The 25,993-nt window shown below is 46.0% G+C and overlaps 1 protein-coding gene across 2 annotated transcripts in view; it reads right to left on the bottom strand.

Annotated features, from left to right (window-relative positions):
• The window catches only part of CCDC85C (coiled-coil domain containing 85C), a 105,676-nt gene that overhangs the window by 36,387 nt on the left and 43,296 nt on the right, over nucleotides 1-25,993 (bottom strand). For both annotated transcript variants that reach the window (XM_057398974.1, XM_057398975.1), the window contains exon 2: nucleotides 3,122-3,198. In XM_057398974.1, coding sequence (XP_057254957.1) covers nucleotides 3,122-3,198 — 77 coding nt within the window. The remainder of the gene's footprint in view (nucleotides 1-3,121; nucleotides 3,199-25,993) is intronic.

Below are 25,993 nucleotides of genomic sequence, written 5' to 3'. Positions count from 1 at the left end.
AGGTCATTTCTGCTCAGAGAAAGGAGAGTGGGAAGAGCAATGATTACTGATGGGTTAACAATGTCACAAGCTCACTTCCCAGCTGCAAATACAGATCTCCTTACCTAGAAACCAAAAGAACCAGATAAATCCATACATGGATATCGTAAGTAACATCCACTTCTCCACTGAATTTCCTCCTACTGCAAAGTGTGGCTCATGAGATGGTACCTCTTGATCTCCCAAGGGAAGGAAAAGTTTTCGCCATTGATCTGCTCAAATGAGTCACCAGAAAAACAGAACTGTGAATCCCAGCATGCCTGCGCTACAGCAGGAAACAGTAGGAAACACATACAGGGCAGAGCAGCTGCCTCAGCATGGGCTGGAGAGCTCTTCCTCTGAAGGAAGAGAAATGAGATGTCAGGAAGCAGGAGAAAAAGTGCAGGCTGGGGACCCCTACACCAACTTAATCCCATTCCTGAAGGTGGTACAAAGGCAGTACCTCTCAGCATAGCTTTCAGCCCCAGATGCCGAAGAAGATAACACAAGAAATCTTACTCAGGATGCACCACCTAGCAGAGGCAGTGTGTCACTAGACACTGTAATATAAATCCTCCTGTAAACTTCCAATATCATTCGCAGCACCAGCCTTCTCGGGTGTCTCTGGATGAAGCGCCATTTCAGCTCTATGTTTAGCACTTGGAGAGAAGCCAGAAAGACTTCCATAACCACTACTGATTTGTTAATCCTTTAATGCACAGGCACTGTTTGTTACTTAGGACGTCAGGTTTCATCACTCCTCAGCATGCTGGTGATAGAACTTCTTGACACCAGACTGCAAACATTATTGCAATGTCAATACTCCCAGGGAGAAAGCCAAGCCGAGTTAAAATGTGACTTTGGTGTTGACAAGCCAGTTTGGCACTGCAGAGTTCAAACAGCCAGGATCACCAGGCAGCTTTAAAAACAGAAGAAAGTTTGCCAGGATCCTATTTGACTAGAGTCTTATCCCAAGATCCGCATAGTAACAGCTAAACACTTTCCAATCAGATGGAGCAAGTAAGAATACAGTAAGTGGATTATACTTTTCCAAGAAAGTGCTGGGAACAATATGTATGTATGCATGTGAGTTTGTGTCTATACAGATTCTCCTCATCTTTCTCATTGAAAGAGAAAAAAAATGAATCTAGGTTTGCAGCATGACAGATTTGGAGCTCAGTATTCCCAAGGAGTTTACCCAGACTGTGGTAGCTTCAACTCTTCTCCTGCTGCCCTAAGGAAAGCTTTACATGATAAAAAGAAGTATTCCTGAGTGTGATCTAAAATAGATCAGATCCTGGTCTTTTTGGAGGGCCATTAAGACATCGCACAGGGGCTGCACGGAAGGTCACAGGCAGGCTGGCATTGGTGCCTGCTGCTGCTGGGGGGGGTGCAACTGGCTTTCACCATAGCACAGAGCTGTTTTAAAATCATTTCCCTCCTGGATTCAAACATCCATAGTGACACAGTCTGAAAGGTGAGGACACCTGAGGAGAGACACATGGAGGAAAAGGCACAGCCTTCCCACCCAGGACAGCAAGAAGGGGAAGGGCTCGTGGGACTGGTTGAGCCCCACGCACCCCCAGACTGACTGGGCTTCATCTTCTCAATGCAGTAAGTCCAGGCAGCTATTCAGCCACTATTAATTTACCATCCATTAATTACCAGCCACTTTTTTTTGACCTTATAAGGCAGATCTGATGCTCAGCTGTGGCAGGACAAAGATGGGCCAAGGGCATATAAAGCCCATTCCTGAATCCATATGCATTCCAGCTACCTACACACAGCCCGTCTGCTTACCAATAGCTCCAATTAAATGGTCTTGGGGTTTCAACTGCCGCCAGCTTTCTCACGGTTGGGAAAAAGACAAAGGGAGTTAAAATTGAATTAGCAATTGATTAATACATGAAGCCACTCGGTAGCTGTTGAGTTGAGCACCCTTTGGGGGCTTTAACGCTTTGGTGCCTTGTCAGTTTTGTTTCACAGCTAGCAATGCCAATGAGCACACTGGAAACTTGGGGTAATTGTCAAAAAAAGCTCACAGTCAGTTTAAAATGTGTATTTCAGTAAAATCAAGGTTTGACAAAATTATTTTACTGACATTTCAGTAAGCATAGATCCTTCATCCTTTAACAGAGATGTTTTAGAAGCATGGATCCTGGAGCAGTCTGTCTTCAGACTTGGTGAAATGCAAAGATCAGCACAACATAAACTGGCAAAAACGTATTTTTAATTTTAAATAATTGAAGGGTTTTTTTTTTATTGCAGTCTTCATAATTGGGAAGAATCTAGAACAAAATGACCATGAAACTCAGTGCTTGAAGTAAGAAGCAAAGTATAGAAAAAACCTTTAAAATGTGAGGGAGGTAGAACATACAACAGTGAAAGGATGCAAAGAACAAGAGAAAAAGGCTAACTTTTCCATCAGTTTAAACAGACAGCTGAATTCAGCAAAGCCACCCCTATCTACGGTAAGCAGTGTTTTGCGGGGGCATCCAGGGGACATACCAGACAGAATGGCTGTTTTCTTCCCGCTGCTTGACATTGCTGTATACAGACAGGTAAGCACCAGGAGTGATCAAAAGCCCATTGGCACGTGGAGTAGACTTTGAAGGGCAGATGCAAGCAAGAAGTGCCAGTTTAGAGAGGTCTGTTCAGATTTAAGCAAGATCTCAAATAAAAGCTGGGAGCCAGCACCGCACAAAACTATTCCCAAGGCTGTCTTTTGACTACAGCCTCCTTTTTTAACAAGATAAAAGTCAATGTAAATGGGCAAGCAAAGACAAAATCCTACAGCAAGGGCATAGGCAGCACCAGACCCTCGCAGCATCCCCTAGAGCAGCAGTAGATCAAGGTGTTCTGCAGGGAGGCATCTCTGAAACAGACACAGACACTAACAGAGGGTTTACTTTTTTCTTTTTTCTTTTTTTCTTTTTTTAACAAAAGGAAACCAAATTTCATCAGTGGGTGCTTGATATGAAAAGTCCATTATGCTCCTCCACTGTTAGGATGTCCACGCCTTTGTGCGTTCAAGTGGGCAGTCGGACACAACTATATGGAAAACTAAGCCACACTAATATCTACAAGGAAATAAAAAACCTACCTGGGAAAGCAGCTTGTTGTCATCCTCCAGCAGTTTCACTTTTGTTTCAAGTTGCCTGATATAGTTGGAAGACGAATCTTTAGGAAAAGAGAAAAGAAACACATTTAAGCTTCTTGTGCTACAGGCAAGTACTGACAGCGACACGTTTTCCCACTCCATGGAAAGCACTGTTGAGAAAGACCAAAAGAATAAAACCCCAAGTGCATAAGGTGAGTAAGGGATTCAGCAAAAAGTGATTTTCACTAAAAGCTGAGATTCAGCAACAGCAACATCTTCTGTGAATTCATGTCAGTGCCACCTGGTTTGGGGGTGAGCGAGCAGAGAAGGAAAGTGAAGTTGAAATACTGTCTTTCATGATTTTATACAAGTAATTTGGCTTTGAAAAAGCCATTCTCGTTCACGTAAAATGTATCAAAATATTCAACAACAGAACAAGATGTTTCCTTTTAGGCTTGAACAAACAACCCCTCCTCACACGTGCCTTTTTTCTTTCAAAAACAACTGAAAACCTCACAAAAATAAGCTGCTGGCACAGCCCTACAAGGAGATCACTGCCACAATTTCCAGTGCTGTAAAAGGGGAGGAACTGTGTACAGCAAGGCCGCAGAGCTGCAGCACGCACACAGCAAGTACCTGCCCAGGACATCTGTTTTTTCTAGTGGAAGCACATAATACTAAACAGAAAAATTCCAGGAGAATAAAATACAGAAAACCCTCACATAAAACAGCAATATTCAACCTTAAAGAATGTAATGGCCAGTTTTCCATTGCAATAAGACAGCAACACCAGATAGGGTGACCCGGTGTATAAGGTAACTTACTGGAGACCTATGTGGGTGGCTTACTGCTCTCCAAAATATCTGATTCTTGGTTTGAAATGTACTTTGAAGCAACACACTTGCAAATTCCAAGGGAAGAAAATAAAGGAACCTGGGAAAACCTTTTCTCCATTTTCATCACAGCTTAGTGGTTTCCAATAGTTCCTTGCAGACATGCAGATGTTTGCAGAATTTCTCCTGCACTTTGGTAGCAGAGGCTGAGAGTTGTTACAGCAGCAGGAAAAAGGTTTTGCAGCTTAAGCGTACAAAACACCCCAAACATTTTCTGCACTGCTAAAGGAGCTCTGCAAAATGGAATTATATTTTACCTCATTTCATTTATCACGGTATGACTGCAAAAGCCACTATTCAACCACAGAGCTTCTCACCAAGCATGAGACAATGAGCAAGAGGGTATTAAGGCAAACAGTGCTGATGCTGGCTGGTGCATGTTGCCGACTGCCAGCACCTTTCAGGATCAGCCCCACCGTGGTTAGCAGGCACCACTGCCTGCATCTCCCAACACGCAAACATGCGCCCATGCACACATATGAAGTTTAGGCTGGCTCTGTGCTAAACAGCTTGTCTTTGCCTTTGCCAGTAGCTGCCGAATGCACTCCAGCACAAGCCTGGATACTGTTTCTTGGCCACTCTGGGGGCAGTTTAGCAGAAGAGCTAGCATGCAGGCTACAGTTAATCACTGAGAGTGCTTTGACCATTCAAGAGAATAATTGGAATAAGCTTGAAAAAATGCTGCCATAAACAAGAGCCAAACCGCACATAAAGGAACAGCAGGATGGATCAAGTCAAGTGCCCATCTAAAGCACAAACACTCTCAGAGGAAACATGCTCCCTTTTTTGTTTGGATTGTTCTTTGTCCAAACTGAGGAAATCCAAACTGTCCTCACGGAAAAGGTTAGGATGACACTGTAGGAAGCTATGTAAGTCCAGTGAACAGTTCAAGTGGTGGTAAGGTTCACAGCAGTATCACCTTCAGCTGCAGGGACCACAAACCGTCCAACCACAACCCCAATATGGGAGGGGTCTCCAGGTCAGAGGAGAAGAGGGCAAACCAAGTAGCTTATATAGGTTATAGGATCAATCCATAGCACCTTCCCTGCCAAAGCCCCGTGCCAACAGCATCATGAATTTAGTCATGCATATCAAAAGGTGGTGAGTATAATGCTGCTGAAGACTGGTGCTTAAGTCAGCAAGATTCAGCATCAGCTTGAACAACTTGCTGAATTAGTAATGAACCTGTCCTCCAGCAGGACAAGAGGGGCTTCAGAGTATCTTAAATGCAAAGCCAGGAGGACCACAGACCCCTTGGTCTGACCACCTCTGTACCCCAGGCCACCACACTTCGTTAACTTACCCCTAAATTGAGTCCAGTAACACTGGCTAAACAGTTCCACGAACAGTCTCTAGGTCTATCTGAAGACAATCAGAGACTCCACTCATGTGCTGCATACAACAGCCTCCATCAGTAGATCTGGTCAGATAAGGTGTCCTTCCCTGCCTGCCCTGTACCTACATTCTGCCAGGGCAGCAGCAAAGTCAAGTGCTTCTACACAATGAATGCAGTGATCCTGATAGAATAGATCCTGATTTTTATCTCAAAGTACTGGTGCATTCAAAGCAGCTTCAAGGAAGCATTCAAAGTGGTGTCAAAGAAATGCTCCATCCATGCCTGCCTGGGAATCAGAGATATGCCTCTGGATTAAGCACAGCCCCTGTGAGCATAAATTGCACAGGCAGCAACACTTGCATGAACAAGTGTAAAAATGCTAGATAATGCTAAAGATCTCAATGTGATGCCAGTAACAGACATGGACTCCACAAGAACCATAGCCCTGATTAATCCTGCTGCCCGTTAGTAGCCCAAACCCATTTCTCAGGTGGCAGGGAGCCTACTACATGCAGTGATCCCCCTCACCTTTGTATTCTTTTCCCACTGCCAAGTGTTTATATTGTGAGATACCACACCACATCCACAGCAACCAAAACCCAAAAAGCTTATGGGTCTTATTTCTGATGCAAACCAGCTCTTTTCTCACAGTTCTGTGCCAATGGAGAACAGACAAACTGCAGCAGGTCCTCTCCAGCAGCTCTGCATTCAAGCACAGCAGGAAGTTACCCAAGGTAGAGGCTGGCAACCTGAACTTCATGAGCAACCTCTTCAATGTGCTTGTGGTGGGTTCTAGCACTGCTAACACCTAAAGGAAATGTATGTTAAGTAGATGAATGGTGACACAGAAGCTGTTGTGGTCAGGCCCCAAATGCTACAAGGACCGACTGGTTGGTTGATGAAAAGAATAGAGCACATCTGCCAAAGAAAAGGAAATTGAGAGAGAATAATTTCCTCACTTTGGTTTCATATCCCTTGAAAAAAAAAAAAAAAAGGAGTACTCCTTGGGAAGGCAACCCCTGCATCCCCAGGACACAACAGTTACCACCAGTCCTGAAAGCCTGCTCAGAGATTTACTAGAACTCTTCAAACACTACTGTTCAACCCCAAATCATGTCCAATATCTCACCTCAGTGAGACAATACCCCACAGCAACATAAAATATATGGAGGAAACGAAAGAAAGCAAATGAGGTTTTTTGTCAGCAGAAGATGCTCTGTCTCAGGCAAAGGCTGAGAAACAGCGCTCAGAGCCATCACCATCCTTGCTGTGCCCTCAGAGACTAATTGCCTCCATTTTCTGGACCTGCCTGTGTTGAAGTAGGTGTCAGGTGAGCCATCTGCATCTTGATCTCAGGTTTAAAAACCCCATAACTCTCATGACAGCAGGCAGTAACACTGCCGGGCTGAGCAGTGAAGCCCTACGCTGCGTCTCTCCCATATTAGATCAAGAAACACATTCCAAACATTTTTCTGCCTCTGACCTTCCTCTTATCAGAGCTTCCCTCCTCTCCTGCCTCCCCCAGAGCCATAGGGCAAGGACTGCCCTGCTGACCCACCCAGGAGAGGCAGCAGAGCTGAATCACTGATGTCTTGGACCCCCCCTTATCCCCTTCATTAAAATTAAACAAATGGTCCACATTGCCTTGTCAAAGCCTGCCACACGCTGTGAGGAATGCTCCACCTTCACCAGCCCCAGTGCACTCTCCTCACTGGCAGGAGTAGCTCCCAGACCTGGATGCTGGGGCATATCCACAGCACACCCACCCAGCCACCACCTCATGACACCGACTTTGAGTCCACCCATGCCTGCTGGAGCCTTGCCACTGACCTGACACCTTGTCCCTAGCCTGGCTGGTCAACCATGCCAGCTAGCTCTAGCAAGTGAACAGGAGGTACAGTATCAGGGAAGCAGACAAGGCCAAGGACACATGGTCAAGGCTAAGCAAGGTGGTCAAGGATAAGCTTTTTGGGAGGATGGTCTGGCAGTCGGTGCCACCTGGGATGCCAACAACACCACATCCTCCTCCAGGTACTCCTCAGGGCCACAAGCACAGCTGCATGAGTAATGGGTGCCTTAGTGGACCAGATGGTACCAGAAGGAAGAAATTTCCCATCAGAACATCTCACCTCACACCCAGCACCCTCCCTGTCACAGCCAACCATCGTACTTGGTACAGAAGAGAAGGCTGGGGAGAGAGACGGCATCATGCCCTGCAGGCTGCTACCTGCAACAGCAAAACGTATGAGAACCATAATCACCATGAGCCATCGATCACTTGTACAGTGCAGATGCTTCAAGCTAAATTGTTCAGAGCTGTAAAACCTGAAGTCCCATTTCTTCACAAAGCCTTTGAAAATCTAACTGAATGTAGCACTGCACATTTTCTCCAAGAGAGGTAGAAGAGTCACATTCCAGCCTAAAAATGAACATTACTGTTATTGTCCGCCCTCCTCGAGATTTACTGTCTTAAATACATACTCCATCTGGAATGGGGTATAATTCAACCTGGATGTAATCTAGCTCAGTAACTTTCTTCCACATAGATAAACCACTTAATACTCATTACAGCTAAATTGAGGAAAGACAAATCACTCTACCTTGTTTTAACTCAACAGCCTCTGAGAGAGCAGGGAACTGCCTGACTCCTGAAGCTTTTTTAAAACATAAATTAGAAACTGTTTCAACAGTGAAAACAAACTTTTAGTCTGTGGAACACAGAACAGTGCCATTTTCAAAGGCACTTCGAGATACTGGAACTGTTCTGATTCTCATCTGAGATATCAAAAGAATGTGTCAGAGGTAAATACTATGAATTATACTATGAATTATATATATTTTTGTTTCCTTGTATGTCATTTCTCCAAACCATAAGCACACAGAGCAGAGGTCTGTGTGCTAGCTACATGGTTGGGATTGAGACACTTTCATTTAAGACCTTTTCATAATGAGGCTTTAGCACTTAAATGAATGTATGAAAAAAATGCAATCCCTTTAGTTAGGGCTGTTCACAGAAAAGATGCAAGAAAAGGTTATTGTAGGTGTTGGTGAGATGAGGAAGCTGCCAAGATCCCTCTGATGGGGTGGGCTCACAGCAGGATGGTCCCTATACCCAGCCTGGGCAATATGAAACAAGTTGGCATGAGCAGACTTGAGCAAACAGAGGTGCCTTAGTCCCCTTCCACACCATCCCACTGAGGCTTGGTTTGTCTTTTCAATGTCTGCTATGCAATGTGATAGGGTGCTGGCTGGCAGGTCAGGACCACGGTGCCCCACTCCAGCACTGTCCTCACATGCACCGCAGAGGAGAATCCTAACAGGATTCTCCATAATCCAAACCCAAGGAGGAAAGATGCAGGAAGGAGTGATGCTCTACCAGGTTAGCAACTTGTGGCCAGCTGCTACCTTCTCCTTCATGTGATGGGATGCTGACATTTTCACTTCCTTCCTTTCCATCAAAGATCATCTCATAAAAAGGCCTTCACTTGTGCTCAATAAAACATTTTACTGTTAGTCAGCAGTTTTCTTATCATACCTCTGCTCTTCAGCACCATATTTCAGATTTGTATTGCTCTGCTGGTTTTGCTTCTTGACACAGACAAGCAGGATGAAAAATAGGCCAGCGCTCTTGTAAGGAAGTTGATTTATTAAGGCAACAGCACTCTTTCAGAGCATCTAGGAAGCAGATGAAACTCACATATCTTCATAGATTGTCATTAAAGCAAATTACTGAGAGATGGACAAAGCCACCACCCTTGCCCACCACCTCACTGACTTACAACTACCTTCTCTTCTATCAGGTCCAGAATACCATACTCTACTAACCCTAATCCTCATGCCTCTCCAGTAGGAGGTTGTGCACAATTTGGGGTCTCCCTTGGGATGAGGTAAGAAAATAAAGCAACAACAAGGTCTATGACAGACAGAAGCTCCTTTTGTAGCTTTGCAAGATATTCTGCAAGCAAACCGTACCAACCTGCTCTACCTCTTGTCCCACCTCCTCATTCACTGTGGATTGTGCAGGGAACAGTTTCCTCTGCACTCTGCTGGGCAGCGTTAAAGAGGTGTCAGGAGGGCACTTACAGAAACAGAACTAAGGCCAAATATCATTATTTTCATAGCTGAGATGATGCAGCACACTTTTACTGAATAGACATTGCATTAGACTATGTTAAAAAACTAAAAGCCCCATATGGAGCACCCAAAGCCACCCATGACAACATCCGTCTTTGTGAGACCTCATTTTTAAGGTGCAGGTGATAACTCAGGTATAGAACAGGTACACAAACGTTAGTCAAAACAAGAGAGAAGTGTGTTACCAGTCCAATCACAAATAGCAAAGAAATCTGGTCTCTAGCAATACACATTTTTCTAACTCTCACAAGGCAGTGGTTACGCACTGGCAATGCGCTGTGCTGCTGCTAAGTGCTGCTCTGGCAGGATGCAACATATGCCACTGCAGCTATTTAATTAACATTTCATAGCAAGCCTGTAACTACGAGCTCTCAAGTTTTTCAAGACCACACATTCCCAACTCAGTTCCAGTTGATTAGGCCTGTCTGGGAGCTTAGCGGCCTCAAGTCAGCCTGTAACTGTTTGATAAAGTCTCTTCTGATTTCAGATTTTATAGCTCCCTATTGTGACTTTGAGCCATGACATCATCTCTACGCACAGCAAAAAATCTGCTCGTGACAACTGTCAACAGGAGCTCAAGATATCCTGATACTGGGATTTCATTAGGAGTTGGCTGATAGGGAAGCAGGAGCATGCGCATGTATATATCCATGTACTGCAGTGCAGCTGGAAAAGAGCTGTCTTGTCCCATCAGAAAGTGGCCAACAGTTTCTCCTTCGTGCTTGGATGAACTTTACATTACAATCTTCATGGGAGCTGTCCTTCTATCACGGAATAGCACAGCAGGAACCACTGGAATCGCTTGCATTTCAGGATGTCTAACCCACTCAACCCATAAAACCTGTTAATGGGAAGGTGGTAAAACACTTTCCAATCCTGTAGTATGATACCACACTTCCCCTCTCCTGGGATGGACAACCAGTAGCAGCTCTTCTGCTGCTGGGAGTGGACAAGGACAGACAGTGCTGCTGTGGCTCTCCAGGGCTTTCCACAGCTCTCTTTGTAAGCCTCCTTGCAGAGATGGCACCTTCACCTGGGTGTACTGTGCAACCATGTAGATGTACTCAGTGAAGGATTGCCTGAATACAGAAAAGACAATTCTACAACAACGTTCAAATCACAGGTGGGTCAGAGCAATTCTCCCTTCCTGACGCTGTAGTACCAGCATGTTGCTATCAGCTTTTCCTAGCTGATATGAAGGGAGACAACAAAAGATGCAGAAGCTGGAGAAAGGACAGGGGCAGATCAGACTGGCTACTTAACATGATACTGCACTCATAAAAACTTGTAAGAGAGGATGCGTATCATCAACAAACTGGAGGCTTTTTGACTGCCTTAGTCAATGTAGCTCCATCCAAAAAGTTTTGCTTCCCCTGTCATAGCTGCACTGTAGGATCTTTGGCTGTCTCCAATTCAGGCAGAGTAAAGCCATAGTCCATTGACCAGTGCCAAAGCAGTGAATTAGGAGATCACCATAATCTTCCTTATCCTGTACCTCTCTGCTATTGCCACAGATGGGCAAGGGCTGATCTACCACTGTATGGCCTAAGCAGGACCTTCAATGAGAGTCTAATTTTAGAGACAGAGAGATAAATTCTCCACTTTTCATAGACCCATGGATTGCTCCTCATTGGTGAGATGGACTCCTCGATGCACAGGAAGAAACAGCCAGACTCTCTGCTCAAAGTTTGAGTGCTACCAGACAGTTGTGATGGACTCTCCCACAGGGGAAGGCAGAGATGCACAGAAAGTTGTCACCAGCACTCATCTGGAGACTGGAGCTGCAAGTTGCTGCTAATGGGATTCTGCAGCTTTAATGATTATGAAAAGGTTAAAATGACCTGCCAGGCACCCTCAGCTGTTTAAGCCTCTTTTCCTTCCTCGTGCTGCTTTAATCTTGATGGCTTGGTCACGTGCCCCAGTCAAAAAAAGCCCCAAAGCCGATTAGTGGCTTTCCACTGCCCACAAAGAACTCAAAACATTTGGGATGGTTTGGAGGCTTCAGGAAGAGTAGCCTGCTTAGCTCCATACCCTCCTTTTGGCAGCACTTTGATGAATGCTGCAGCCTCTAGAACTCACCAAGAGGGTATGGGCCCAGGGGGAAAAGCCCTGAAACCAAGGGGACAGGCTGCACTCATTTCCACTTCCCATCTAGTTACTTAATTCCTTCTTCCCACCTGACAAACCCAACTCTTCCCACCTGACTTGGGCTACCGCTGTAGCAGTCACTGTCCCATTCTCTACAACAGCAACCAAAGGCTACCTAAACCCATCCCATTGCCAGCATGCTATGCTCAAAGCCTCTGCCAAAGTCAACCTAAACTTTTGAGGCAGCATTCTTCAATTCCTCATACACAGCAGTTCTGTGGAAAAGGATCTTGGGGCTACTGCAGTTTGTAAACTGTTCACAAATCAGCGTCATGCAGGGGCAAAAGCAGTATATCATGATGCAGGAACAAGAGCCATGGATGTAAACAAGGGACATAATCCTCCTTCATTGGTGCTATTAAAGATCCTGAACAGGGATCTGTGTCTAGTTTTAGGCATCATGCTTCAAGACTCATGCGGACTAGTTGGAAGGAATTCAGGAGAGAAATAAGGAGGATCAGAGTGTGGAAAGCATAATCCAGCAGGAGAGCTTAAAGGAACCCAGATTGTTTAGCCTTGAGAAGACCAAACATAGATGTAGTAATCGGTTCAAATATGCAAATGATTGTCAAAAAAAAAGATGAAGTGAATAAATTGTTTTCCATGTCCACACAGGAAGAGCAAGCTCCCTAACAACAAGGGTGTTTAAGGGCTAGAAGAAATTGCCTTGGGAGGTGGTAGAATTGCCACTGAAGGTAGCTTTCATGAGCAGGTTAGACAAACATCTGTCAGGAGTAGTTTAGGTATAGCTGAGTCTGCCCTGAGGCAAAGGGATGGGTTACATGACCCCGAGAGCCTTTCAGTTTCCATGCCTACCCTGTCCACATATCACATGAGAAAATCTCAGGCTATTTCACTTACACTCGAGAAAGCAAGCACCACAATTATTTGAAGGCAAAAATGGAATCACTAAACAGCCTTTGATTGGCATGTCCGATTCAATAAATCTGAAACCATCCACACATTTTGGTTTTCCATCACCTGCAGAAATTCCTACCTAACTGCATGGTGGCTGGCAAAGGAGAAAGCAGGGCTAGCAACACCATGTGGAGAAGAACAAGTGCTGGGGTAGAGCCCTCCAATACTAATGGCATGTTGCAGTAAAAAGGTTATATTGGAAACAGCTGGATGCTTTAAATACAGCCAGTGATTTCAAGAGTTAGTACCTCCACAAAAAAAAAAGGAGAATTCTTATCTTGAAGCATTATCATTTCCAGCTTTTCCAAAGAAATTCATAGTCCTAAATCACAGACGGCCAACATGCATGAGGCTCAGTATGACTACAGTAACAACATATGGTCTCTAGCTGAAAGAGCCTAAAAAAGAGGAGCTCAGTAAATACAGACAAGCTGCAGAATGCCAGGAAACCATGTGGGTTAGGAAATGGCATCAGCAACACTGACAGTCTGACTGCGGCCAGGGCTCCTAGCCACTGTGACAGAGGAAAGGGCTAGAGAAGGCCACAGACACAGCCGTGTTCGTGTCTACGAGTCTTAGGGCAGCACAAGGGAAAGTACAGAGGTGCTAATTTGAAAACTGAGTATGTGGGGAATGGAGATCAGGTTGTCCTAAACTACTGTAATAGTCCAGAGACCCCCCTAATAAGCTGCTACCTTTGTTATCTTCCCCAAAACAACATGATCTTTCAAGATAGGAAGGTAGCTATCAGCAGCACAAATATTCTTGAGTTTGCACTAGTGAAACCAAAAAGAGTTACAAATGAAAGTCAAGTTGGGTTCAGAGCCCCTTGTCACTGTCACAGCCAGAAAGCTCTGTAAAACAGGCTGATCTGCAATGTTTACACACGTAGGTGTCCTGCCAGTTACCTCTTGCAAATCCATCGAAATGAGCGCAAGCATATCCCAGAATCAGCTTCCCGGTTTCCACATGGCACTATTGCCAACACAGCTCTCAGCAAGAAGGAACAGTGAGCATCCACAACCGGTGTTTTTCTCTTTGAACTCATCACAGTGACCAAAGCTGCACAAGACATTTGCCCTCAAATCTGAACCCACCCAAACACATGCAGATTTGATCCCACCCTTGAAATATTTGGCAGGGTTGCTGTAGTTGCAAAACCTTCGCCGTATTTAAAGAGAAACTTTGCTGAAGTTTCTTCATTTTCATGGCAACTTTCTAACCGCCAATGGTTAGTTAAAAAGCCTTCAGGAAAGACATCAGGTTAATCAAAAGCCTTGTGAAACAGAAGGGTGGTGAATGAATTTTACTTTGACGTTTTAGGTTTGTTTGAATCTTTCAATATTTTCTCCTGGATAGATTAACATTACCTCCTAGGTAAGAAGCACTGTCAAGTTTCAGACGGCTGTAAACTTTATGTTTGACATTGTACATACAGATGGGCTGGTAGATTTTATGCAGAAATTCCCACTGCCTTTGAAGGAATCCTGCTTAGAAACAGATAGCACAAAGCATTCCAGCTGCAGAAGTTCTCTCTTTAATTTACAAAACTACTTCCTAAGCAACCTGTGGGGGTAAAGGCAGATGGCAGATTAATTGATGGTGTGCTTTTTTGTTAAAAGACTAAATAAGAAGATCTTAAATATTTGCTACTGTCTTTCTTTGCAAACATCAACTTGAAACTTTTGGAGGCTCTGAAATGCATTTTAGGTTGTAAATCTGCTCCCCCCTTTTGCTTGGGAAGATTCTTCTGGACAATAAATGCAGTGAGCCTGGGAGAGGGCTGCATAATTATCCACTCCACACAATGGAATCCAGCCTTTCCAATGTGGTCTTCAACCTCCAGGAATCCAAGCTCCGTGATAATTAAAACTCAAAAATCCTATTCCATCCAGAGAGAAATTGAACTTTAATTTCCACTCCTCAAATACCCCCACCACATCCAGGAAGTAACCTATTAAAATAAATCTCATAGATGCAAATGATGCCCTTCTGAGTACTGACAGTAAAAACATAATTGGCAGCGAGAAAAAAATAACGATTAGGTTAATGAAAAATAGGGTCTATTGATTCGGGCCACTCGACCATCCCTGATAAGGGCAAACAGCCCCTCCTCATTCTTCCCCACTCTCCTTGCCTTTGTCTAGCGCGCACGGCAAGGCTGAGCGCAGGAACGCATTCAAAAGCAATGTCTCAGTGGGAAAAGGCTGGAGTCAGATCAAAGTCCTTCCACTCAGGGGCCCGCCAGAGCCCAACGCTCACTCATTGTGTGCCCAGGAATTTGTTATACCCCCTACCCCAGTCCACGCTGTCTCACACTACATCCAGACCCCAGTGCTGGCTGCCACCATCTCTCCCCCTGAGCCTAAAGAAGTGCAAGGTAGCAAAGGTGCTAGAAGCTGCTGGCCTTTTTCCAGCAAAAAGCATTTATCCGGTTATGGCTGGCTTTTTCATATTGGTAATAAACCTCATTTCCACGACTGGGGCTGGCAGGGAAGGGCTCTTGCCCAAGCGATGAGCAAGATGCATGGCTTCATGGTATCATCCACCCCTGCCACACTAATTGGGCTGAGCACCGATTGGGAATTTTTAGGTAAAGCAGGTTTTTATAGGAAAATACTGATGTATCAAGAGAGCATTTTTAACACAAGCATCCAACTTCACGCCATTTTTAGCTCAGGATGAAATTTCTGGTCAGACCCTCAGAGAAAGAAAGGAAGAAAGCCTAAAATAGCCATGAGCCCATGGCTTAAGGCAATCGCCTGGGAATGTCTAAATCCCTGCATGCTAAGCTCTTTTGGAGTCAGGGATTGTACGCTTCTGTATCAAAGACTCACAAATTTCTATGGCCAAGGATACCAAGCCTTGCTAAATTGCAGGCAGAAACCCTGCGCCCAGTCCTACTTGCCAAAATTCACTGCAGTTGTACAGCCAGTGGCTCCTACCAGCTACGATGGGTACCTGCACAGGTCCCAATATTCTCCCATAGATCCATTTGGGATGAATATTTTCCAGTTAGCTGGTTTAATGTGCTGGTCTCTACCATCAAACCAGTGCTTCAGGAAGCAAAGCTCTGCTGCGGTTCAGGGCACCAAGGAGACCCTGCTCCACTCTACCTGTCCCCTCTGATTTGGGGTATTTTCTGAGGCGGTTTTTCTCTCTTCCCCTGCCCAACTTCTCTTTTCCACCCAGCAGTAGAAAACCATTCAGCCTCATGCTTTCCTACTGCAGACTGTAGTTAAACATTACGTGCTGTAATTGCCTAGTAATTTAACTCACTTAAGTCATACTAACGACAGCATAATGGTGGGAGGAAGGTGTGTTTCTTCACAAACATCTTTAAGGACTCAGTACAGACAGGAAAAACAATAAAGTACGTACAGTTAATTCACTGTACTTCAGCATCAAGCTGGGTCACAGAGGAGCCCATTTGTGCCATCAAATTACATTAGTGGACAGAGACTGTTGTTTGTATTCTTACACAAGGGTAAACGGAAATCCTTGTTTTGGAAAGCAGTGTTGCCCCACTTCCTACCTGCTTCCTTGTCCTGCCTGTACCCACTGCCCTGCCATGGGAATTAGCAAAAGGAAATTAAACCAGGAGATCGGCTGTCAAGTGTAACATGTTGGCTATGCTGAACTAGCGTGGGCTTTGTCAGGGCCAGCTGGGAACAGCAGTAGGCCAGCCAAAAATATGCTATAACCCAAAACTAAGCAGAGACTCCAGATAGCTAAGCGAGTGACACATGGTATGGCTTCAGAATCTGAATACAGTAAACGTATAATTAATGCCTGGAAAGAAAGGCTAGACAATACCTAAGCATATCCTAACTGCACAATGTCTAAAGGGAGTAGAAACAAGATGGAAGAGCAGATTACAGTGTATCAGTGGGCTGGATTGAAATAATGAGACAATGGGAAACAAAACCTGGTTTAAAATAAGTTAATAGTACAATGCTACTATGATAAAATAGGATAAATCACTTAGAAACAGCAAGTCAATCCTCAGATAAATCTCCCTGATAACTGTGACTTACTCTCATGCTGCCATCCTCAGCCAGAGTTTTAGGAAGTGCTCTACAAAGCTGGTGCTTGCCAGCCCTGACCCTTTCCATGGGAGGCTGAAGGACCCCACTGTGAGGGAAGGTGGCTGGGGAGCATCCCGCAGGATGTCTCCCAGTGATTACAGCAAAGCAGGGAACTGCACCGTCACCTTGCCCAGGAGAGCCAGGCATTTGGCCACAGGGGAGAATAAAACCAATCCCACAATGATGGAGAGAGCAGGCAATCAGAAGAGCCTCTGATCCCACAAGACGAAGAGCACTTGCTATGGCTGTGCAAAAGGGCTGTGCAAACCTTTACCATGCTTCCCTGAGGTTACATTAGAAAGTAAAACAATGCAACACAGCCAGCTTTCCCTGTTATTTATTAACAGGTTCATTACCTCTCTCTCACTCAAGCCCTTTGGACTGGTGGCTGACTGCTCCCCACAAGGCAGGTTAACATGCACTTCTCTGGGTCTCCAAAGCGGCCTCCCCGGCTTACTCTTGGCCTCGCCACTCCAGCAGCACCAGGCACACACAGGATCAACCACTGCACATTGGCTTTCAAACGCATGTTCTGCATTTTGGCCTTGAAGAGTGGGCTCTCAGCAGCATGGACCCTGCTCACTTCATAGTGTCAAATTCATGAGTTGGTTCTGGTCACACACATCATGGCAGAGCTGGGGCAAAGGGAAGGGATACAGGAAGGGACCCTGACATGAACATCTTCCTTCCCAGTCACATGTTGCTGCAGGCATCTCCTGTCTGCTAACTGCAGAGGGTCACCTGGGGCTCCTCTGTGTCTGCATCTCAGGACTATATGAAAACTAGTAGAGGGAAAATGATCTTATTTCCACAGGATAGCTCTTTGTCAAAAGAAAAAAAAGACTACTAAGCACAGGCCCCCTAAAGCCACTGATATCCCATATCTCCTCCCCAAATAACAAGGTGGGCTCGTTTTCTAGCAGTGCACATTGCATAGAGATGGGAGATGAATCCTTACACCCAAAGATAAAGGGGGTCGCTTTGGTTCAGGCACAATGATGGGGAAAGAAAATACATGTATGTTCAAGGTAATACCATTCATAAAAGCATAAAAATGTTTCAGATCAACTAGCACGGAGGTTCCCAAACTATTTTATTTGCCAATTACTCCCACTCTTGAGAGATACATCCTATGCCCTCCCTTACAAGCCAGGCAGTATTTACAAAGAGTATTCTGAAAGACCAGTGTATTCAGGGAGTGCTGTCCTGGGGCCTACCAGATTCCTGCCTCACACCGGGACAAGTGCCTGGCACTGGTAAAGTCTTGCTTTGACAGAAAGCAGTCCACAGCTCCCCTAAGCACAAACCTCAGCTGAAGACTCTGCCCTGCAGAAAGACAAAAGACCCATTCACAACCCTCTCCATCCCTCCCAGAAACGCACTGTTGGGGGGGGGGGGGGGGGGATGTATTTATGTCTCCCTGGAGCCCCCTGAAGCCACTGATACCACCCATCTCCTCCCCAAAGCCAGTTTTTTCTCATGTTCTCATTTTAACACAGCCCAAATAAGTGCCCATAGCTTCCCTCGAGGAACTGTGCTGCAGCCTAATAGCTTTCACCTTGAGGAAACATTTCCTGATGACTTTCTCCTCCTAATTTCATCCCATAAATCCTGGCTATACACCCTGGGTCCACGCCACACCATGACTCCCCAGCCCTGCAGACATGGGGCTTGGTGAGCATATCCCTGCTCAGGCCGCTTGCCCTGGCTACCAGAAAAGCAGAGACCTGATCCTTACACTCGCTTGCCGCAGGCTCAACCTCCACAGGCATGTGAGAAAAGCCTGGGAAGCCACTTGCATGGAGGGACTTGTCCTTTCCCCCTTGCAAAACATCCCCTGAATGCAGTTCTAAATGACAGGTTGTCCCTGCCTTTCTCTAGGAAGTGCTTTGCAATGCCAATTTCCATCCCACTAACGCACAGCCTGCACAGCATTATTTGTGTTGACCAACAGGAATTTAATCAACGAACAATAATAAACTGGGTAATACTCAATTGTATGAAGCCGCCAGTCAGATGAAAAGATTTACAAAGGCTGGATTGATCTCCAAGCCCTGGCAGCTTTCCCACGGTCCCCCTCTAATCTGTGGAGCCAGAGAGAATACATGAATACTTCGAAATCCAGGTTTTCCCGCAGGGCATGTTAAGTTCAAGTAAGTCTCTTGACTACAGATGTGCATCTTTTTTTCACATCCCCCTGCTCCGTGGCTGGCTCTTACCTAACCCTAAAGGAGCATCATGCCACAGCAAAGCCCCCTCGGAAACAGCCAGCTTATGTAACTGCTAATGCCATAAGCACTACAATGTCTTTAGTGACAAAAAGGCACAATGCAGGCTCAGAACAACAGTAGCCAATTCACCATGGTGAATTAAAGAGAAGAAACTGACGTTACTTTGAGAAGCCAACCACTGCATGGCCACCACTGCTTTAGCAGATACCGTCTTTCCAGTCAGTATGGGAATTATCTTCTGACATTGCAAAGTACTGGCAGGATGCTTTTTGGGGGGAAGGAAAGAAATGCTCCAGGCCACTTTTGTCTGCAAATGCCCTCAGGGAACGGAAAACATGAGGGTGTTCCCGAGGCAGAGCCACAGGTAGATCTTAATGTGGCCTCTGGCGCTGCATTGTGCAGGCTGCTCGCACCCTCACCTTCCTTCCACGGAAGGTGACTGAGCTGGGAGCCCTGCAAGCCAGGGACAGAGGAGGGTGACACTGGTCACCACTGTGGGAGCCAACGTGGAAGATGGACAAGAGGCTAATTAAGGAACGCCACCCCCCTGCACACACAGAGGTCCACCAGTGCCATGGATTTCCTCTTGAGCACCTCCGCTACAGCACACGGCCACCAACACACAGCTGAGCAGTCCCATCCCACATGGTTCAGAGCACTGGGTGGCTTTGGCTATGGCCTATTGCTCACATTGTCCAAGCAGTCACAGTATTGCTGGTTTTACAGCCATCTCCCAACAAACCAGGGGAGCATCTGGGTTTGAGAGCTGAGCTCCAGGAATGGAAAGCAGCTGTGATGATGCCAATGGTGGCTGCACAGGGGACACCAAACTCTAAGGTAACACTCCTGGCTTGGGAAGCCCTTGAGCTCAGCAAGTACTGTAAGCAAACACATCATTGTATGTGATCATCATGTTGTCCTAGTTTTAATTTCCCTGGGCGCTGCTGGAGACAGGACATGAGACTGGGGGTATCTTTGGTGCAAGCCAAAGCAGTCAGAATTTTAAGGTTATTGTTACCTCTGCTCATCACATGGCTTGGAAGCACCAAAGTGGAGGGAAGGCTCAAGGAGCAGCAGTCCATTGCTCTAGCCAGCTTATAACCACACTGAGTGGCACATAAGGGAGATGGGGACAGAATTAAAAGGAGAAGAAAAAGTAACAAATAGAAAGAAGTACTCAAGCAACAGGGGCAACACAGCAAAAAAAAAAAAAGAGCAGCAGTAACCAGGCAGGCTGCTAGTAGCTGCTTTCCAAGGGTCAGTCGCAATACCCAATTCATTCACAATGAGCCACACCCCTGTCAACTGTCATAGTATAGCATCTAATAAAAGACACCTTAAAAGCCCAGCAAAGTAATAATTTTATTAGGAGTGGTTATTCAACCCACTGATGAAGAACAAGACACTGTGAAAGGGCCCTGCAAGCAGGGATGCCTCCCTTGGCTAGGAAGCAGCCACTTGAGCAAGCTGAGATGCCACAGTGTGGGCATCAGCTCTGCTTTATGGCCAGCTGTGGCTTGTAGTAGGAAGGAAATAGCAACAGAGACTTCCTGTAGAGGGATGAGGTCTGGGCAGAAGTTTCACAGCTTTCATCCCCCAGGCCAAGTTCGCTGTCTGGAAGGTCACAGTCCTCTGTCCACAGAGGTATTCACCACAAACATCCATCAGAAAAACAAAGGAAGCATCTCTACACAGCTATGAGCAATCCCCTTTCCATTTCCTGATTCTTTGGTACCAGGAGAGACCAAGATCAAACTTGGGAGTCACACTTCCATCCCACCCTGGCCAGCTCACACCACCACCACTGGCTAGCTCTAGTGAATAAGCACACACATACATACAGCACCTCATGGCATGGCAGGGCCCTCCCTCCCCTCCAATCTGCACTAATCTCCTCTAGCATCTGTGTGGCAGAAGATAATTTAGAGGCAATAGCATGCTCCTGAACACACTGCCTCTCTCACACAGCAATTAAATGTACATCATTGTCTGGCTGTCCCATATCCTTGGGGCAGGAGGGATTGTCATCATCTTAAAGTCATGATTTACAGAGGTAATAATCATGGCACCAGCCTCATTACATGCCAACTTTCAGGAAATTAGGTGATAGATATTATTCATTAAGTTGCCACACGATACCCATATCCATCCATCTGTTACAGCTGAGCTAACATTTTGGTTTGGTGCATGCAAGCTAATGGCTTCTTTAGGAAAGAAGCAGGCGCTGCCCTGAAAGGCAATGGGGAGAAAAGAGTAAGACTGCAAATGAGTAAATCATTTTCCAAAAAACACCTAAAAAAAATAAACTAAATTAAACAGAGACCTCTCAGAGCTTGGAGGCTTCATGAGTACCCAGCAGCAGGACACGCTAGCCAAAGCAGAGCAACATGCAAGTCATAATGTGACGTTCAAAAATGGCACATGTGAGGCAAGAGCTTTGCTCCTGGTGAGCTCAGCCCAACCAGCTGCACATGCCACAGAGTGGATTAATTCTGGTGTGCTCCATCATACCAAGTTGCTTGGGACCCTCTAAGGAGGTGCTCAGACTGCCTGGCACAGGGTGTCCAGGCTGTGGGTTGCTGCTTCCCTTGCAGCAGCCAGGATGGGACTGCACAGGGGTATATTTGGAAAAGCCCAGCTCCCCTTCACTCTCAATGGCCAGGGATCCTCCAGCCATCCTCGGCTACTTCTAGGAGCCAGGACCAGCCTTTGACAGCCCCAGAAGCATGCAGACATGTCCCTTGTCCCTGTGCTAGAAGGACAAGGCCTACCTCCACACACAAGAGAGCGCAAGTGGAAGATGCTGGAGATTCAGCTGTAACCAGCCCTAGGACAGCCCCTGCCAAAAGCATGCAAGAGTGCATGTCCCAGAAGAGACAAGGGCCTCCAGCACTTCTCTCTTTCTCCCCCAAAACTACAGTGTTGCCTCAGCAAACACCAAGATGGGCATTTTTAAAGAACTCATTTTCAGTATGATTCACTCTCAAAAAGGGGAATGAAAAGGATTCCTGTGAAATATTTTTCATTTTTATCTTTTTAGAGAAGGTTGTGTTCTTAGGCACAGAAAAGAGAAGGTAAGTGCTGAGCCCTCACACAGGCACAGTCCTACATTCTACAGATATCCACTCTCAAGTATTGGTCATCATTAGTTAAATAATACAAATGGTTTTCCAGCAAATTTCTTGCCAGAAGGAGGACAAAAGTGAGTGCTGATGATGGTACAGTAGCTGGTGCCAGGCTTTGGTATGATGGCTCTGCAAGTCTCTGACAGAAGCAGAGAAAGAGCTTTGTGCCCACCAAGCACACCCAGAGGCCCAAATTTATCTTCTCTAACCCTACTGAACCCTTTTAACAAATGCTTCCTCAAGTAAAATGCATTAAAAGGTATCACAAAAAAAAACAAAAGGGTTCCTACTTGCTCCATCAATATAAAAGTGCTGTTTTCAGCCACAGAAGGTATCAGAGCTGGCTAGGGATCTCAGAGCTGGGAAATCCTGTAACAGTGACTGCAGGAGGACAAGGACTGGAGTATGGGAGAGGCAGAGAGCCAAAGCCCAGGAGCTGCAAAGTCTATGTTATACTTAAAAGCTTGCCACTAACAATGGGCAAGAAGACCTAGGCTTATGTGCCCGCCCAACTGCAGAGAGCTGCCTAAAGAGGCGATGCTACCTCATGGCATCCCGTGATGAGCTGGTGATGCACTGCATCCCTGGCTGGGGATGGCACGAGGCGGGATAGGACGTGCAGCTGGGCACGGGGAGCCTGCACGGGCCCTTGGCAGCCGCCCAGCACAAGGTCAGTCGAAGCCGCTTCTGAAACCTCATGCCATGCACTTCACCACCAAACAGAAGCTAATAGCTCCCTGTTGGTTTTTACCCTCTGTAGTGCATGATATTCACCTGAGCAGAATGAAAAACACAACATGCTGTTATAATAAGGTGGCTCAGTCCAGGCAGCATCTCAGCCATGCTGGTAGCAAACCTAGTGTCTCTGCAGCACTAACAGATCTGATACTACCAACAAATCTAGTGCTGTCAATACCCTACATAGTACTGATAGCACTTCCCATACAAACTGATACAGTTCTGGGTTCTGGGCTAGCACTGCTGGGTTCCAGTGGTGCCATACAAACACCCCTATGAGCTCTACCCTGGGCCTCCCTGTCAAGAGGAAAAAAATGAATAAACTACACATCAACAAAGCAAAGCTTCGCACAGAGGTAAGGAAGTGTTACACCCTGTCTGAACAGCTCAATAACCTGAGAAATGATAAAAAGCCAGGGCCTAGAGTCAGTCATACATCCATATGCTTTGCTGTGCATCATGAGCCTTCAGTAAAGCCATGAACAGAGCCTTCCTTGCCTATCTCCAAGCCCCTCGTTTCAGGTAGCAAGCTGTCTTCCCCACGCCATTCCCCACATGCCTGGCACAGCCAACAGGGCTAAGACACATCCTGCTTGCTAGCACAGGATGCTCAGTGTTGCATGTCCCTGGCAGGTCCACATATGCTCCTAAGCACCAATGTTCATCTTCACTCAAAACAGTCCAGGGAGGGCACCCCAAGTAAAAATGCTGAGCAGAGAGCTGCAAGGCACAGTGGCACAGTGCACACCAGAGCAGTTACACTACCCTTTCCATGAGGCAATACTACCTCAAATATGCTTCTCTGTAAACGTAACAACCAACAGGGAATTTTACACTGCCCTTGAATATGTTCCTATGGGTCTTTTTCCAGCATACTGCATTAGCCCAGATTCCCAGGTGGGAATTGAAGGGTTGAGAGTCATTTTGCAGGGCTGCCTATGACACCTGTAGCACATATCATAAGGTTAGGAACTGTTATTAGGATGAAAGGGACACAATGATACCAGAACTCAGGATTCACACCAACACATTTGTGTTCCTTTAGGACCCAGCAGTGTTTGCCCTGGGCAACAAGATGCCAGGGAACGAACATTCAGCAGCTGAAAGGGATTAAAGTATTAATATAGACTAGATGTGAAGACGTTTAGATGAGAAATCAGGAAGAGGAAGTATGAGATTCAGGAGCAGGTCTGCAATACAAGCAGTAGGTACAAAAATTTCATCAGGCAGGCAGCAGCAAGTGGGAGTGTTCTCTGTGGCACAAGGCAACATTCCCCAACCCCAAAGGTCCCTGCTGATTTCACACGTCCTTTAATACTGGTGCATTTTGCATATACATATATATATATATATATATATATATACACACACATAACACACAATCACCCCATCACACACAGCATCAATGTAACATTAATCTAAGGGGACTGCCTTAGATTAATGAGGGGACTCACTGTGCTTGTTTTGGGTATTAGAGCATTCCTCTTTTGTGATATTAAATTTGGTATAATTAAGTAAAGCGTAATTAGAAGAGGATTCCACCTAAATTAATTGGCAGACAGAAAGTTTCAGGAGCAAATTCAGTCCTGGTTTAATTCTGCTGAAGTCACTGAAATGACCTCAGGGATGAACTTGGCCAGCTGAACACCCATGTCTCATTACTACCACATGAGTCATGCACCTGTGAAGGGGTAATAGGTCTTTTGGACAAACATGATCACATGCAGAGATGGGCATGTCCAGGGTGAAGGCAATGGATAAAAGTGCCTCTTGTCTTAGGATCCTCTAGCACTTTAACTGCTGGTTTCACTGATGGTTTTGGTTAGGTAAAAACTTGAGTTTCAGCTTTTCTACAGAATAACACAAGTAACACAACTTTCCTTCAGGTCACTGCCACAGCATAGCAAGTGCTGGGTGGCCCTTGGGAATGTGAGCTTTCAGACAGATTAATACAGCTTGACTGAAGCAGGGAAGACGACAGACACTACTTAACAGACTCCACATTGGGCTCATCCTTGAGCTGAATTTTCTTCGCAGTCTCACAGCCCCTCAGTGAGAAAAGTCAGTCCCCACATAACGAAGTGCAAGTACTTTGCTCTTGGTAATTACTTTTAATTTAGACAGTGGGCACAGGGTAAAGATTCATTCCTTGGGTTTGGTTTTTTTTTCATTTTACTGGCATTGTCTTCATTTTTTAAGAGGATCTCCAACTTTCAGATCTCAGAACCACAGGGTCAGTGACAGTAACTTACAAAGCACCATAACAACATATGTTACAAATATTCTTATATTTCCACATAACAACTAGCAGCTTGTTACAGTACTATACACTTAACCAATGGATTCGCAGTCAACAGAAGAGCCACGGGGCCTTCACAAAGCCCTTGGAAAGATTATCACAGGGAGTTTACCATAGTTACTGGAACATCCTTGACTTTTTCAAGCCTTTTTTTGAACTGTGAATAACAATATGAAAAAGATGCACACATACTATACTTGTCTGTGTTTCTGCCCACAAAGGACACCGCCAAGGGCAAGAAAACACAGACATAAACCAGAAAATGTAACTCTGTCCTCATCCTTCTTGGCCCTCAAACCGCCAGACAGTCTGTTGGACAAGAGCACCAAACTGCTGCATCCCATCCAGACCATCAGTGTGCCAGGTGCTGCCGAGGCAGCAGAGCCAGGGGCACGGGGGAAGGCAGCTGCCCAGCTGGGCTCTGCCTGCAGAGCGGCTCTCCATGCCCGCAGCACTGCTGTAGCAGGGAGCGGGCAGCCCCATGATGATGCGCCTGCTGCCATTGGTACTGGGGGACCCACCGCCCTGCTGCTCTAATTTTAGCACTAACAGCCTTGCTAGCATCTGGGGAAGCCTTGCAGACACAGGCAGCCAGTGGCCGAGCCCTGACAACAGCAGCAGCAAACCCCTGGTGAGCTCCACAGAGGGTAACAGCGCGAGAACACAGCCAGGAGCTGTATCTCAGCTGACACGCGCAGGGACAGCAATGTCAAGAGGAGCACAGCGCTGGCCCAGAAGCACAGGCAGGCTCACAGCACCTTCCCTTCCCTTTCCCCTGGAGAACAAGGAGAAGTTCAAAACCCTGGTCAAAAATAATGCACTCCCAAAGGTCTGGTTCACCCACTGCCTCTTTTCCCAAGAGCACAGCTCCAGCCTTCCCCAGCAGCACAGCTCCAGCCTTCCCCAGCTGCCAAGGATAACACAGTTGAGAAAGGGGTGTTCTATTGTGCACCAAGCTATTGGAG

This window comes from Pezoporus wallicus, unplaced genomic scaffold (genome assembly GCF_028554395.1).
Source record: "Pezoporus wallicus isolate ANWC-B61680 ecotype Strahan unplaced genomic scaffold, APGP_CSIRO_Pwel_v1 contig_8218, whole genome shotgun sequence".
Classification (NCBI taxonomy): domain Eukaryota; kingdom Metazoa; phylum Chordata; class Aves; order Psittaciformes; family Psittacidae; genus Pezoporus; species Pezoporus wallicus.
The sequence above is the reverse complement of the archived record's forward strand: the minus strand, read 5'-3'. Positions and strand labels throughout refer to the sequence as shown.